The 13,323-nt window shown below is 40.5% G+C and overlaps 1 protein-coding gene and 1 non-coding gene across 2 annotated transcripts; one reads left to right on the top strand and one right to left on the bottom strand.

The window, feature by feature from the left end:
• Positions 1-7,439: 7,439 nt before the first annotated feature.
• Positions 7,440-7,512, bottom strand: trnat-ugu (transfer RNA threonine (anticodon UGU)). The gene has a single exon. It is a non-coding gene; the product is annotated as a tRNA-Thr (tRNA).
• An 86-nt stretch (positions 7,513-7,598) lies between these two features.
• On the top strand, positions 7,599-12,717 carry LOC143336083 (cholesterol 24-hydroxylase-like). Its single transcript, XM_076755963.1, has 15 exons — positions 7,599-7,830; positions 7,979-8,056; positions 8,346-8,427; positions 8,681-8,754; positions 8,921-9,007; positions 9,164-9,302; positions 9,448-9,558; positions 9,644-9,806; positions 10,184-10,249; positions 10,460-10,532; positions 10,618-10,702; positions 10,942-11,052; positions 11,266-11,354; positions 11,469-11,535; positions 11,620-12,717. The coding sequence occupies exons 1-15, from the start codon at positions 7,682-7,684 to the stop codon at positions 11,767-11,769; spliced, it is 1,524 nt and encodes a 507-aa protein (XP_076612078.1). The 5' UTR covers positions 7,599-7,681; the 3' UTR covers positions 11,770-12,717.
• The last annotated feature ends 606 nt before the right edge of the window (positions 12,718-13,323 follow it).

Raw genomic sequence — 13,323 nt, 5'->3', positions numbered from 1 at the left:
TTCAGCTGTGAGTGGCGTGTCCACATAGCTGAATTGGTGCAAGCTGTGATGCTAAATATTTAACATCATAAATACCATTTGCAGTTTTGTGTGCGTTTTTTGTCGTCCTTGATGGGAAGCAATGTGTAGCACGTGAATCTAATTACTCACTACACCTTTTCCACATCTAACACATCCTGAACACAGCGATAGCAGGATTCAATTAGGTTTTCAGTTCTCTTGCTAGCACATGTGAGCCGTATGTGGAGTTCCCGTTTGAACTGACAGCATCAAACATTTCCTCCGTTTACACTGTGTGATCGCCTCAAGATCTCTATCTAACTTTGGTTTTCTTTTTAAGTACAGTTCACAACTAAAAGTCAAAAGTCATACTAACATTTTCTGTCAGACTTCTAAACAAACAACCGCAGCCTTTTTTTAAACCGTGGATGCTTCAGGATTTACAAACGTGTTGTGGGCATTCCTTTGGTGATTCACAAGAGTGACACATTATTCATGGATGTGATTCTAAGTTGTGGTTGGGGATGCAAAGCTACAAGTCCAGGAAAGAGTGAAAGGGATGGCAGTGTTGGCTAGAAATTCCTTTAAATTCAGGTTCCAGGCTCCATCAAAGTTGTACAAAAGGTTCCACACAACCACTCAGAAAAGTACTCAAACTTAAGCTCCTCCATGCCTTCACTAACAGCCACCATCAATGACTATGTTTACATGCACTATTGTTACGAATATGACAATATTCCCAATCTGATACAGTCATGAAAACAGCACATTATGTCTGGACATGCTAAACCGAAATAGGCCTTATTCTAACTGTAGTATTTTCCTGTAAAGACATGTGGGATGTGTTGATATTATTCAGATCTTAGGAGCATTCTTTGAACATGTATATGGCACATTGAGAATATGTGTATTAGTTGGGGTTTTTATGAAAGCCGCACAGTGATGCAACACACGGCCTCTTGCAGTCACCTCTGCGCATTTTAAATGAACTAGCTAGCTGAGAATTTGCAAGGCTGGGCTCGAGATGCAGAAAAGAAAAGCCATCATTTCTGGTCAGAAGGAGAAACGTGCCTACTTATTATAAAAGACCTGGGTGTCAACAGGCTTTTGGATATGTGCAACTCCGACCTTTTCAAGGAGGGGGCTGAAAGTGGGAGGCTGTGGTCCTTCAGTGGGGTATCTGAAGCAACAAAAACCAGAATATTTTGTTCATGTAAATATAGTCAGTGTCATCCATCTCCATTGTGGCAACTCGGTTGATCTATTCCTCCCATCATGTTGTCTGAGGCTCTACTCTTTCCAGAGGATTAAATAACATTGAGATTAGAAGTTCAAAGGTCGGGGTAATGGAAATCCATAGGCTTAGGCAATCCAAGTACTCCTCTTAGATACTCTAATTCCTGTAGGTCATGATGATCTATCCTCCACTTGCTGCTCTCACTGACCCAAGAGAGAAGAGAAAAAAAGCCTGGTTATGCATTCAAAATAGAACATTAGGTCATATGTGGGACACAATTAACAGAGGATGTACATGTCCACATAAATGTTCATGTGCACAACCAAGGAGATACTTAGAAATCCATCTATCCATCCGTGTGGTGAGTATCCACTGTGGAATGAAGGATAAGGAACTTGGTAGGTCTACAATGGTCCTTCAGTGATTCCTAAGTTGACTACAGATGAGTGGTGCGTGGAGGGAAGCCAGACACATGTTGACCACATTGCTGCCGCAGAATAACAGATAAATAACCGCAGATGTGTAGACAGAGGAGAAAGCAGAGAGAGGGAAAACAGAAGAGAGAGGAGAAAGGAACATAAAAGAGAGGGGAGGTTTCAAAACTCTGTGGCGAAAAGATGTTATCTGAAATATTGAATGGAGCAAGAGTTCTAGGGCGGATGCATTTAAAATCAGGGTGAATACACTTCACAGCTTATGGAGGGCACATGTGTCATGTCACTGAGGGAGTGTGCTGTGGTTACAGTGAAATTCAAGCTGACCAGAATCATTGTATCGCAATTTAGCACCAATTATTTCACATACAAAATGCAAACAGACTGCATTGCCATCCAGCATTTTATAAGCACGTTTCACCGTGCACGTACACGGTGAATATGTGTGTGGTGTGATTCATTCCTTTAGTTATAGCGCTGGTGGCCCAGGCCCGGTGCCAGCACTTGGTGGTTGCAGATCTGTTTACTTTTGTAGGCTGGCAGGAACATGAGATTTCCTCTGGGTGTACTGCGGCTGGGTGACCTGCAAACAGCATGGCCCTTCAAGTCTCTTGCTGCTCCCGTTGCAGGCTGCCTCACCCCCAGCGCCCCCCTCCCCTCCTGCGGGGTCACTTGTGTTGAGGGTAACCCCATGCAAACAAACGTATACTCATACAGACACTGACAAAGGTTCATTGTCAAGAAAATCACGAAAACTAGCCGACATACTGCATTAACGCTGGTAAACATACGCTGCCCAAACACACATAAACCCATACACATACTTTAGCTGCTCTACCTGCATGACTTATGAATGCCAGTGGATCTTATGGATTATCTGGAGTTTGACTTATCCCATGCCTTAACCAGTCTGACACAGAGGAAAGCCTTGTTCTGAGATGAACAACAAGACTAATCTCAAAATGCAGCCTTCATTCATAAGAGGCTAAATAAATGCTAAAATGAGCATGCTAACCATGTTCACCATCGTAGTTTAGTATGTTAGCATGTTAACATTTTCTAATTAGGAAACACAAAGTACAATTGATACTGATGGGAATGTCTATAGTTTTGATGGTACAGCACATGCTGAATCCATCCAATCATTGATGAGACAATTCACTCAAAACCACAAATGTGAACCTCACAGTGACACTAGAGACAAAGACAGCAGGATGCATCCTCTGGGGTCCATGAATGGCAAACCATCTGATAGGTGTTGAGATATTTAAACTGGCTAAAAATGTCTAAAAACTATGACTGTGCACATTATTGTCTTTCACTCACTTACAGGCACTATTATGTACAGATAATGAAATTATTTTTTTAGGATGTCCAGGGTCAAAATGTCCTTTCCTCTTTATTAATATTTTTCATGCTCCTCAATCTTGCAGACAGAGTACAGGCAAATTGTTTTATCAAGCAAGAACAACATTGAGCAGCATAATCCCGACACTGGGACATCAATATCCTCAGCGAAGTCTGAATAACTGACATTCTTCGCATGATCCAGACTCTACAAACCTTTGTTTGTTTACTCATGTCCAGTGGGAGTCTTAATTTTCTCCCTCTCTCTTTCTCTGTTGATAATATAATCAAAAGAGAAGCCAACACAATACCTTTGGACATGAGAGGGGCCTGCAGATCCAGTAGTACTGAGGCGGCAGTCAGCCAGCCATAACAACATCAAACAGCCCCTAGCCTCCAGCGTTTACACAGAGCCAAGACCCTGGACCAAAAATATGATTGCTCGTTCTTTTTAAGATAAGAATGCAGACAAGCTTGAAGGTTATTGCGAACAATATGTACAGGTATGAAGTGTCCATAGTGATAGAAGTGGATGGATCGCAGCAAACAAGTAAGAAGAGAGTTTGGGGATACTTCAGGTCAGATGAGAGTTCTTGGAAGGCCTGGATCAGAATGTTCAGGGATTAGAGATATTGTCTTGCAGGAATGATGGGGACAGAAATGGACAATGTTCTCCTTTAAATGTGCAACACACAGGCATGTTTGACACAAAGAAAACATGATAATCTGTCTCATCCAAGTGAGTCCATGTTGTTAAAGAAAAATCAGAGACGGGAGAGTACTAAAAATTTTAGCTAACTGACAAAGAGCACCCCCTGCTGGTCATGAAGACTAAGTGCACAGGCCTGAATGTAGACTTCACCTCCCACTATCTGTGCCTGACCTGCCTCAAACTTTAGCAGTGATCTCAAAATTAAAAGCTTTATTTGTAATCTTATAAGTTCATAATAGACAAAATGGACAGAATTTATTTTTATTTATTATTCACAAAGTTGTTGCATTTAAAGTTAGGCTCATAAATAGACCATCACAGCCGTCTACACATCTGTTATAAGCCTGCAACTATTTTCATTGTTGATTCATCCGCAGATTATTATTTTTGTTTAATTCATCAGTCAATTCATTGTTTGTTCTTGTCTGACCAACAGCCCAAAACAACACATATGGAATGATGTAGTAAACAAAAAAGTGTCAAACAAACCAGAATATGTTTTATGTTTTAGCTTATTCAAAGTAGCCACCGTTTGCTTTGATGACAGCTTTGGCCACACTTGGCATTCTCTCAATCAGCTTCATGAGGTAGTCACCTGGAATGGTTTTCAGTTAACAGGTGTGCCTTGTCAAGAGTTAATTTCTGGACTTTCTAGGCTTTTTAAGTAGGCAAGTAAAGAGAAATTACTTTATGACATAATGGTCAGTCAATCCGGAAAATTTCAAGAACTTTGAATGTATCCTCAAGTGCAGTCGCAAAGATCATCAAACGCTATGATGAAACTGACTCTCATGAGGACCGCCACCGTAAAGGAAGACCAAGAGTTACCTCTGCTGCAGAGGATAAGTTCATCAGAGTTACCAGCCTCAGAAACCGCAAATGAACAGTACCTCAGATTAGAGCCCACATAAATGCTTCACAGAGTTCAAGTAGCAGACACATCTCAACATCAACTGTTCAGAGGAGACTGTGTGAATCAGGCCTCCATGGTTGGATTGCTGCAAAGAAACCACTTCTGAGGAAGAACAAGAAGAAGAAGAGAATTGCCTGGGCCAAGAAACACAAGGAATGGACATTAGACTAGTGGAAATCTGTCCTTTGGTCGGATGAGTCCAAATTTGAGATTTTTGGCGCCACCTGCCATGTCTTTGTGCAATGCAGAAAAGGTGAGCGGATGGTTTCTACATGTGTGGTTGCCACTGTGAAGCATGCAGGAGGAGGTGTGATGGTGTGGGGGTGCTTTTCTGGTGACACTGTTGGTGATTTATTCACAATTCAAGGCACACTTAACCAGCATGGCTACCACAGCGTTCTGCAGTGATATGCCATCCCATCTGGTTTGCACTTAGTGGGACCATCATTTGTTTTTCAACAGGTCAATGTCCCCAAGCACACCTCCAGGCTATGTAAGGGCTATTTGACCAAGAAAGAGAGCGATGGAGTGTTGCGTCAGATGACCTGGCCTCCACAATCACCTGACCTAAACCCAGCTGAGATGGTTTGGGATGAGTTGGACTGCAGAGTGAAGGCAAACAAGTGCTCCATACCTTTGGGAACTCCTTCAAGATTGTTGGAAAACCATTCCAGGTGACAACCTCAAGAAGCTGATTGAGAGCATGCCAAGAGTGGGCAAAACTGTCATAAAAGCAAATGGTGGCTACTTTGAATAATCTAAAATATAAAGCATATTCTGGCTTGTTTAAAACTTTTTTGTTTACTACATCATTCCATATGTGTTTCTTCATAGTTTGGATGTCTTCAGTATTAATCTACAATTTAGAAGTAAAAAAAATAAAGCAAAACCACTGAATGAGAAGGTGTGTCCAAACTTTTGAGAGGTACTGTACATCAACATGAACAAAAACATTTTCGGTTTGTCCTACAGAATCATACTTAGCTTCCAGAGTCCCTGTCTGAGTGCCTGGTAAAGTGGTCTGAAAAATCGAACTACATGCATTTTAACAAAGAAGCGGTGGTGTGTAGATTTACATTGCCCCGCACACTGTGACTCTGAAAAGCTGTTAACAGCTTGGTTTACTGTGTAAAAATAATCCCATAGTGTGTGTATGCCACCACCCACGGGTTGAGATGGCGCTCAGATTAGTGAGCTGTTCATAGCTTCCAGCTTCGTGTGGGCCTTAAGAATGTTCAGTAGATGAATGCATGAGCTTGAGAAGACGAGACGTTGAGCTTTTTGGGGTTATCAGTTACAATGATAGCAGTGTTTAATCATATTTCATAGCTATAATCAATTATATATTTTATAATTTCACTATATTAACTCCTACATATCAGATGCTGTACAGGGTAATGCATCAGATGCAATCAATTTATGGTAGTTCTTGAAGAAGGACATATAAAAGAAACAATATAACTATTTCTAAATAGGATTTTGTGCCTTTTCTGCTTCCTTTGTCACAGCCTTTTAGCCCCTTTTAGCACCACAGAATGTGTTTTATTACATGAGCAAACATAAGTGCACAATTGATTCACAATGTCCACATGCGTCACTTAGCCTATCACTTCTGTATGCATCTCTTTATTAAACCTATGTGAGATTCTGTGTTGACTCAAACAATTACCCTGTTCTTCCAGCGCTCCTGGAGACGAGTGCAATTGTATAAACCGACGGAGAGTTTCTGAAGTGAAAGCAGACGGGATCTGAAGTGTGAAGTGCATCTACCTACGTAGTTGTGTGCTCCGATTGGCAATATTGGTCCTATTTTCAGTCATGGAGGAATTTCCTTGTCAACTGATTGGTGAGGGATGGATTCTTTTTAAAGTTTTAAAGTCGTGAAAGCTCTCCAACTCACCTCTGCGTCATGTTCATCATGAAATGAGGTTCACAAGATGCAGTGGGTATGTGCCACACAGGCCTACTTCTGCTTCATTAAGAAGCCATAATAGTTCAGCTTTCAGGGACCTGGCATTAACCTATAAAGCTACAGCTACACTGCTTTTTGTGTGTGTCACTATTTTGCTGTGTGCTAGTCTAAAATATTTCAGCTGACGTGGTGTACCCTAATATATCATCTGAAGAAATGGACTGATAATGATAAAGATCCTAACTGAACTGAAGGACAAAACAGTCACTTTGAAACAGCTACTTCAAAACAAGGGATGAAACAAGCATTTTCCACCATCAAATCTCATTTTTAAGATTTTGTCTCAAGAACCTCAATCATGGTCGAAACTTGTCTCTGCAGTTCCTAATGATATCACGTCCAATATATTTGAACTATCTGAAATCGGCAGTTCGATCCCCGACACTGGAACATATCTCCATTAACCTGAACTCTTATCATGTGTTATGAATCTTTAAAAAATCACTTCATAGACAATACAAATAGGAAAGTGCCTTATTTTGAATGCCAAATAACCAAATAATAATACTTTGTGGAATTTAATGTTACCTGATGTAGAAATGTGTGGAAGTGTATAGCAATGTGAGAAACATTTGTAAGAACCAAAACTGCACACACGTAGTGTAACTACACACATGCACACACTGTGGAACTGTTTGCAATACTGTTTGATTCCTTGTTATTTCATCAGTGGCTTGAGTTGCTAAAAGCTAAACTTGACTTGACACCTGTTTTCACAGACATGTTTAGTAGAAATACTGTACTGCGGCAGAAATATAGTTTTAAGTTATTACCAAATATTTGTCCGTGTATATGTAAATAAAAGTTAAAACACTCACACGTCCAGGCCCCAGCGAGGATCGAACTCGCGACCCCTGGTTTACAAGACCAGTGCTCTAACCACTGAGCTATGGAGCCTGTTACAATGTACAGTGTCGACAAATACGATTTTATAGCTGCGTCAACGCCAAAGCTATCGAAAGCATTGACGTAGTAGCTAACTACGACTCTTGGCTGACTGATCTTGTCACTTCACAGACGAGCTATCCCTCGACACAACATCACGGACTCCACTTGACTTACAGAAATGGCCGTTTTCCCTTTGATTTTGAGCTGGGCTGCTCAAGCGCTCATGTTTCTGCTTTTTCTGCTTTTATTCGCGTTTCTTGGTTACTGCCTGTATATTCACCACATTCACACGAAATATGACCACATACCTGGACCACCGAGGGACAGGTAAGTTAACTAGGTTAAGTGCGTCGCTGTTTAGTTAATGCTAACGTTAACATTGCTTCCGTCTCCTAGCTAACGTCGGCGAAGACATTTTTATTTTTTAGTCACAGTGCGTTACTGACATTATCTGTACCTCTTTTTTCTTCCACAGTTTTCTCTTCGGACATTCACCAACGTTTTTAAAGGTAATGAAAGGTGACGGAAATCTGCACGACAAGTTTCTGGAATGGTAAGCAAAAGTCTAAATGTTCAATTAACGCCATAGCAACACTATTACGTAACTGCTGCCCTCTTAGGCTGTGACTAGCTAGTCAGTCAGTTAACTAGTTTCGATAGTTGTTTTTCTGTCACATGCCATATATATGTGTGTGTGTGTGTGTGTGTGTGTGTGTGTGTATGTAAATGCTGTTTTTTTCAGTGGTTGTGATTTGTGCACCTTCACTTTGGGTCCAGGTCTTCATGTGTAACTATGGATGTGTATTTGCAATGCAAACCGATGATTAAGATGTAATTTACAGGTCAGAGAGATATGGGCCTGTTTGCAGGATAAACAGTCTGCATTATGTTTTCATCGCCGTGACCTGTCCAGAGGCAACCAAGGTAAACACCGCACCCAACAATGGTGTTTGCGAAACCAGTAGTTGTATAAACATTGCGTAATAAACGGTGTAAAAGGGAACAAGTAGGCAGATAGACCTGCTTTTCATGGAAATCTTTCCAAAATAAAAATGGCCCTACAGTGCCAGCTGCTGTCCTGTTTGATGAAAATCTATATGAACGCTTATGTCCAGTAACATTTGCACTGAAAACTCCTGGTCTTTCAATGCTCCCTCTTTTGATGTCTCTGTTTCAGGAAATTCTGATGTCCCCAAAGTACCCAAAAGATAAATTCCTCTACAAGAGACTCTTCAGCTTGTTTGGTCAAAGGTATTTTATCTGACTGTCAGATTATTCCAACTATTCATGCTGTGTACATCCCAGTGACAAATTGAACTAGGAACAGTTTAGCAATGATAAGTAGTTGTAGTTTTGTGATCTCAAGTCATTTGCAGCCTTATTTTGCTGTTTGGAAAGTTCCATTTCTGTTTTAAAGGTTCCTAGGAAATGGCCTGGTAACTTCCCAGGATCATGAACAGTGGTATAAACAGCGCCGGATCATGGACCCTGCATTCAGCAGCTTGTGAGTTAATCATCAGAGAGAGTATCCTTTGCTCTGTTTTTTGATTTTTTTTTTTTTTTTTTTTGACAATGTTGTCCAATTAGAGAATTTCTCTTGAGCTTTGTAGGTATGTCCTGACCGTGCTAGTCCACTGTCTAAAACTACTATTATTTGCAGGTATTTGAGAGGTCTTATGGGCACCTTCAATGAGAGGGCAGAGAAACTAATGATTAAACTTTCGGATTTCGCCGAAACCAAAACAGAGGCCAACATGCTCCACCTAGTCAACTGTGTTACCATGGATGTTATTGCGAAGGTACTACGCCATAGTCTGTTTTGCAGCTTCCTCTGCAGTAGCCTTGATCAAACAAGTTTTCCGTGAATGTGATGAAACCACCATCTTATCACAGCCATTAATTTAATCAAATTGTAACTATGTTTGTTTTCCTGATACATCTCAGGTTGCTTTTGGTGTGGATTTAGACCTGCTGAATAAGAGTTCACCTTTCCCTAAAGCCATTGAGACATGTCTCAAAGGCATGGTGTTCTATGTCAGAGATATATTTTTTCAGGTATGACATCACTGCAACTTGGTCTGGAGTTTGTATGATGAAACCATTGCAAACCATGGGAGATCCTAAAACCTTGCATTTCCAGGTCAATCCAAAGAACTGGCCTTTCATTAATGAAGTGAAGGAAGCTTGCCACCTGCTGCGCACCACCGGAGCTAAGTGGATCAATGAGAGAAAGACTGCCATGCGAAACGGCGATGATGTCCCCAAGGACATCCTCACACAGATCATCAAAAGCGCTGGCAAAGGTTATGGTTCCTAAAGTTCATATTAGATTAGATTAGAGGAACATTTTAAAATCCCCGTGCTGTAAATAGGGTCATGGCAGTTGCAAACAATACTTTCAAGGGTCTAGATGAGAATCAGATATTTATATTAAAGCATGCAGATAACTATCACAAATAATACAAGAAGCACAAATCAAATACAGTTGTCATCTCAACAGGTGTGTCATTGACATTTCCACATAAATAGATCGTGGTGCAAGGTTCACAGTCAGATAATGGTCCAGTAGATATGTATGTAACCAGGTCAGATAGGTGTCGAACATGAGTTCAACTTTTTTGCAATGTGATGAAATGACTACAATATTGGTTTGTTCAATAATATTTTCTTATTATTCCAGAGGAAAGCATGACTCAAGAAGATGAAGAGCTCATGTTGGACAATTTTGTGACATTTTTCATTGCGGGTGAGTCTGGGTTGTTTGTGCTTTGTTGTGTGTACTGGTCTACATAAAAAAGTCCTGTGTTGTTTTTAGGTGAACTGTCCTTTTAAACCCATTTTTTTGCTTTGGAGATAACGAACATGATCACTTTAAAGTGTGTTGAGTGTTGTTGATCCACATTTGTTTCATTTGAAGGCGATGTTCTGATTCACTTGGTCATCTGTACCATTTTAGGGCAGGAAACAACAGCCAATCAGCTTGCTTTTTGCGTCATGGAACTCGCAAGACATCCTGATATACTGGAGAAGTGAGAACTAATAATACAGTGCAAAGCAGTTCCATAATGTAGCTGTTGATCAATGAGTTTCTCCAGTTGTGTTTCTATTTCCCAGAGTGAAGAAAGAGGTGGATGAAGTCATTGGGATGAAACAGGACATCAGTTATGACGATCTGGGAGAACTGACTTACCTCTCACAGGTATGTATCTTGAAGAAAATGAAGCACGTTGTGAATCCATGGTGCAACTTACTCATATATTCGTTCACTCATTCATTCATTAAGTCTCAAGTTAGCCTGCACAGTAAGTGTTGTTGTTTGAAATATGAGGAATGGCTCCATCTACAAGTGAAACGCTCAGCTGATCATTCGCTTAGCTCCTCTTTGGAATTCTGCTTAAGTGTGTTTCATCTACTTTTTATTTTTCAACACTACACTAGGTGCTCAAAGAGACTCTGAGGATTTACCCCACAGCTCCAGGCACATCTCGTAATGTTCTGGAAGACATTGTCATTGCTGGCATCCACATACCCGGAGGAGTCACATGTATGGTGAGTCATTCACTTTTGTTTTTACCCATAAAAAAGGAAGTGTGTGTCAGAATCCCAAAATGTTTTCTAGTTTGTTTGTGCTTTCCATACATGAAGGACAGTGGCCGCTATCACTGAAAAACACTCAATAAAACGGGATTTTTTTTTTGGATACTGACAAAACGTAAACTATTCCCTGCCATCAGATGTTCAGTAAACTGTTCTGATATTCAGTTTAGCTCCTATGTGGCTGGTAGACTGGAGAAATTCTTCAAGGACCCGCTGACATTTGATCCAGACAGATTTCACCCAGATGCTCCCAAGTAAGCAGCATACAGTTTAAACATAAGGACTTGTTTTAGCATCATGAATGATCGTACCAGATGAAAAAGGGAAAGTGGTGTGTACTGAACGCTTTCTCTTGTCTGCTTTACAAGGCCTTATTATAGCTACTACCCCTTTGCCCTCGGTCCACGCTCATGCCTGGGACAGAACTTTGCTCAGGTGGGTGGTGCCAATCAAAAAGAATGAACGCAAACACACACCAAACATAACAGCATATGGTGTTAACTCAATGGGTGCTTCCAGATGGAGGCTAAGGTGGTGATGGCCAAGCTGCTCCAGAGGTTTGACTTCACCCTTCTGCCGGGACAGACCTTTGACATCCTGGACACTGGCACACTCAGGCCGAAGAGCGGAGTGGTGTGCTCCGTCAGACACAGGAGTCACAGTAAATGAATGGTCAAATGCTGCCCTAAGATCCTGCCTCAGTTAAAAGCCTCTAATGCTGCCAAGTTGTTCTGTTTCAAAGCCTTTGTAAATGATATGAGCGATGCTTGTTTGAATGATATGCACAGTATATTCAAATAGAGTTATGAGGATTTTTATGTCCTAACAGTAATGAGGGTATGGGAAACCTGTGTGGGTGACACAAATCATTAGCACTTAAATCTTGCTTGAACGAGTGGTGGAATGTAACCAAGTACTTTTACTCAATTACTGTACTTGAGCACAAATTTGAGGTATTTGTACTTTACATGAATATTTGCAGGTTATGCAGCTTTGCACTTCTACTCCACTGCATTTGTCTGATATCTTGAGTTAATAGCTACTTTTCAGATTACAATCATTCATACCCTTCCATGTATCTCCAACTTTACTGAGAAACTGAAGGGTTAAGCGTTCCTTTATGGGTTGAGAAATTTGTCCTACTTCGTAAGATAAACTCTTGAAAAATTATCTTGGATTAGCCGGGGAATGCATTGTCACAGAGAGGAAAAAAATGGTTGTTTTTCTGAGATCATGAACAGTTGACTTTTTAGAGATATGCTACAAACATATGATGATCTTAGAGAATATGATGCATTGCTGTAGCTCAAACTACCAAACAGTATGCAAGTAAATTCAAATGATTAGCACTTTTACTTTAGAAAATGATCTGAATACTTCTTCCAACACTGCTTGGAACCAACGCTTTAGCTCTTCCATACCGCCCTGGGCGTCTGCGCTTGTCTTGTACCTTCAACAGCAATACAAAAAAAATGCTGAATTTACAAATGAAAATTAAAAGCACTGAAGAAAATGATTACACATTATTGTACTAATGCAGAAATAAGTTGTGTTGGATTGTTTTGTACTTTAATAAACTCTTGATTGGTTTAATGTCAGATAATCTGATTTTATTTCATGCTCAGTTTACTGTGCAGTGATTTTTTTTTTTGCCTGTTGTACTTTGGGCCATAACCCACAGTGTACCACAGGGGGGCGCTGTGACCCTTTAGAGCAGGCATGTCAAACCTATTCCACAAAGGGCCGTGTGGCTGCAGGTTTTTCTTCCAACCAGTCAAGAGCACGCAGTCTGACCAATCAGCTGTCTGAAGACTGAGATCAGCTAATGAAATGATTCAAGACTGGTGTGCTGCTGCTTGGTTGGAAAGAAAACTTTCAGCCACTCGGCCCTTTGTGGAATAGGTTTGACATATGTGCTTTAGAGAAATCTGAAAAGCACCTGTACAATTACCAGAGAACCAACAGTCTCAACAGTTGTTGCTCACCTAAGCTTCATTTCAGGAGTTTGTTATCACATTTTCTGACACTTAAGAAGAAGTTAAGTGGTGAATCACATTGTAGTCAGAGGCTATACGATTACATAATTAGAAATAGGGTCAATAGCTTATATGACACAGCTAACAGCTTTTTTGTTGTTGTTGTTGTTTGAAAATGAAAGCAACTAGCTTTTACCAACGAAGTCAGAAGCCAATGTTTAAGAATATTAAAATAAAAATTTGAAAT

Source organism: Chaetodon auriga, chromosome 18 (genome assembly GCF_051107435.1).
Source record: "Chaetodon auriga isolate fChaAug3 chromosome 18, fChaAug3.hap1, whole genome shotgun sequence".
NCBI classification, from domain to species: domain Eukaryota; kingdom Metazoa; phylum Chordata; class Actinopteri; order Chaetodontiformes; family Chaetodontidae; genus Chaetodon; species Chaetodon auriga.
The sequence above is the reverse complement of the archived record's forward strand: the minus strand, read 5'-3'. Positions and strand labels throughout refer to the sequence as shown.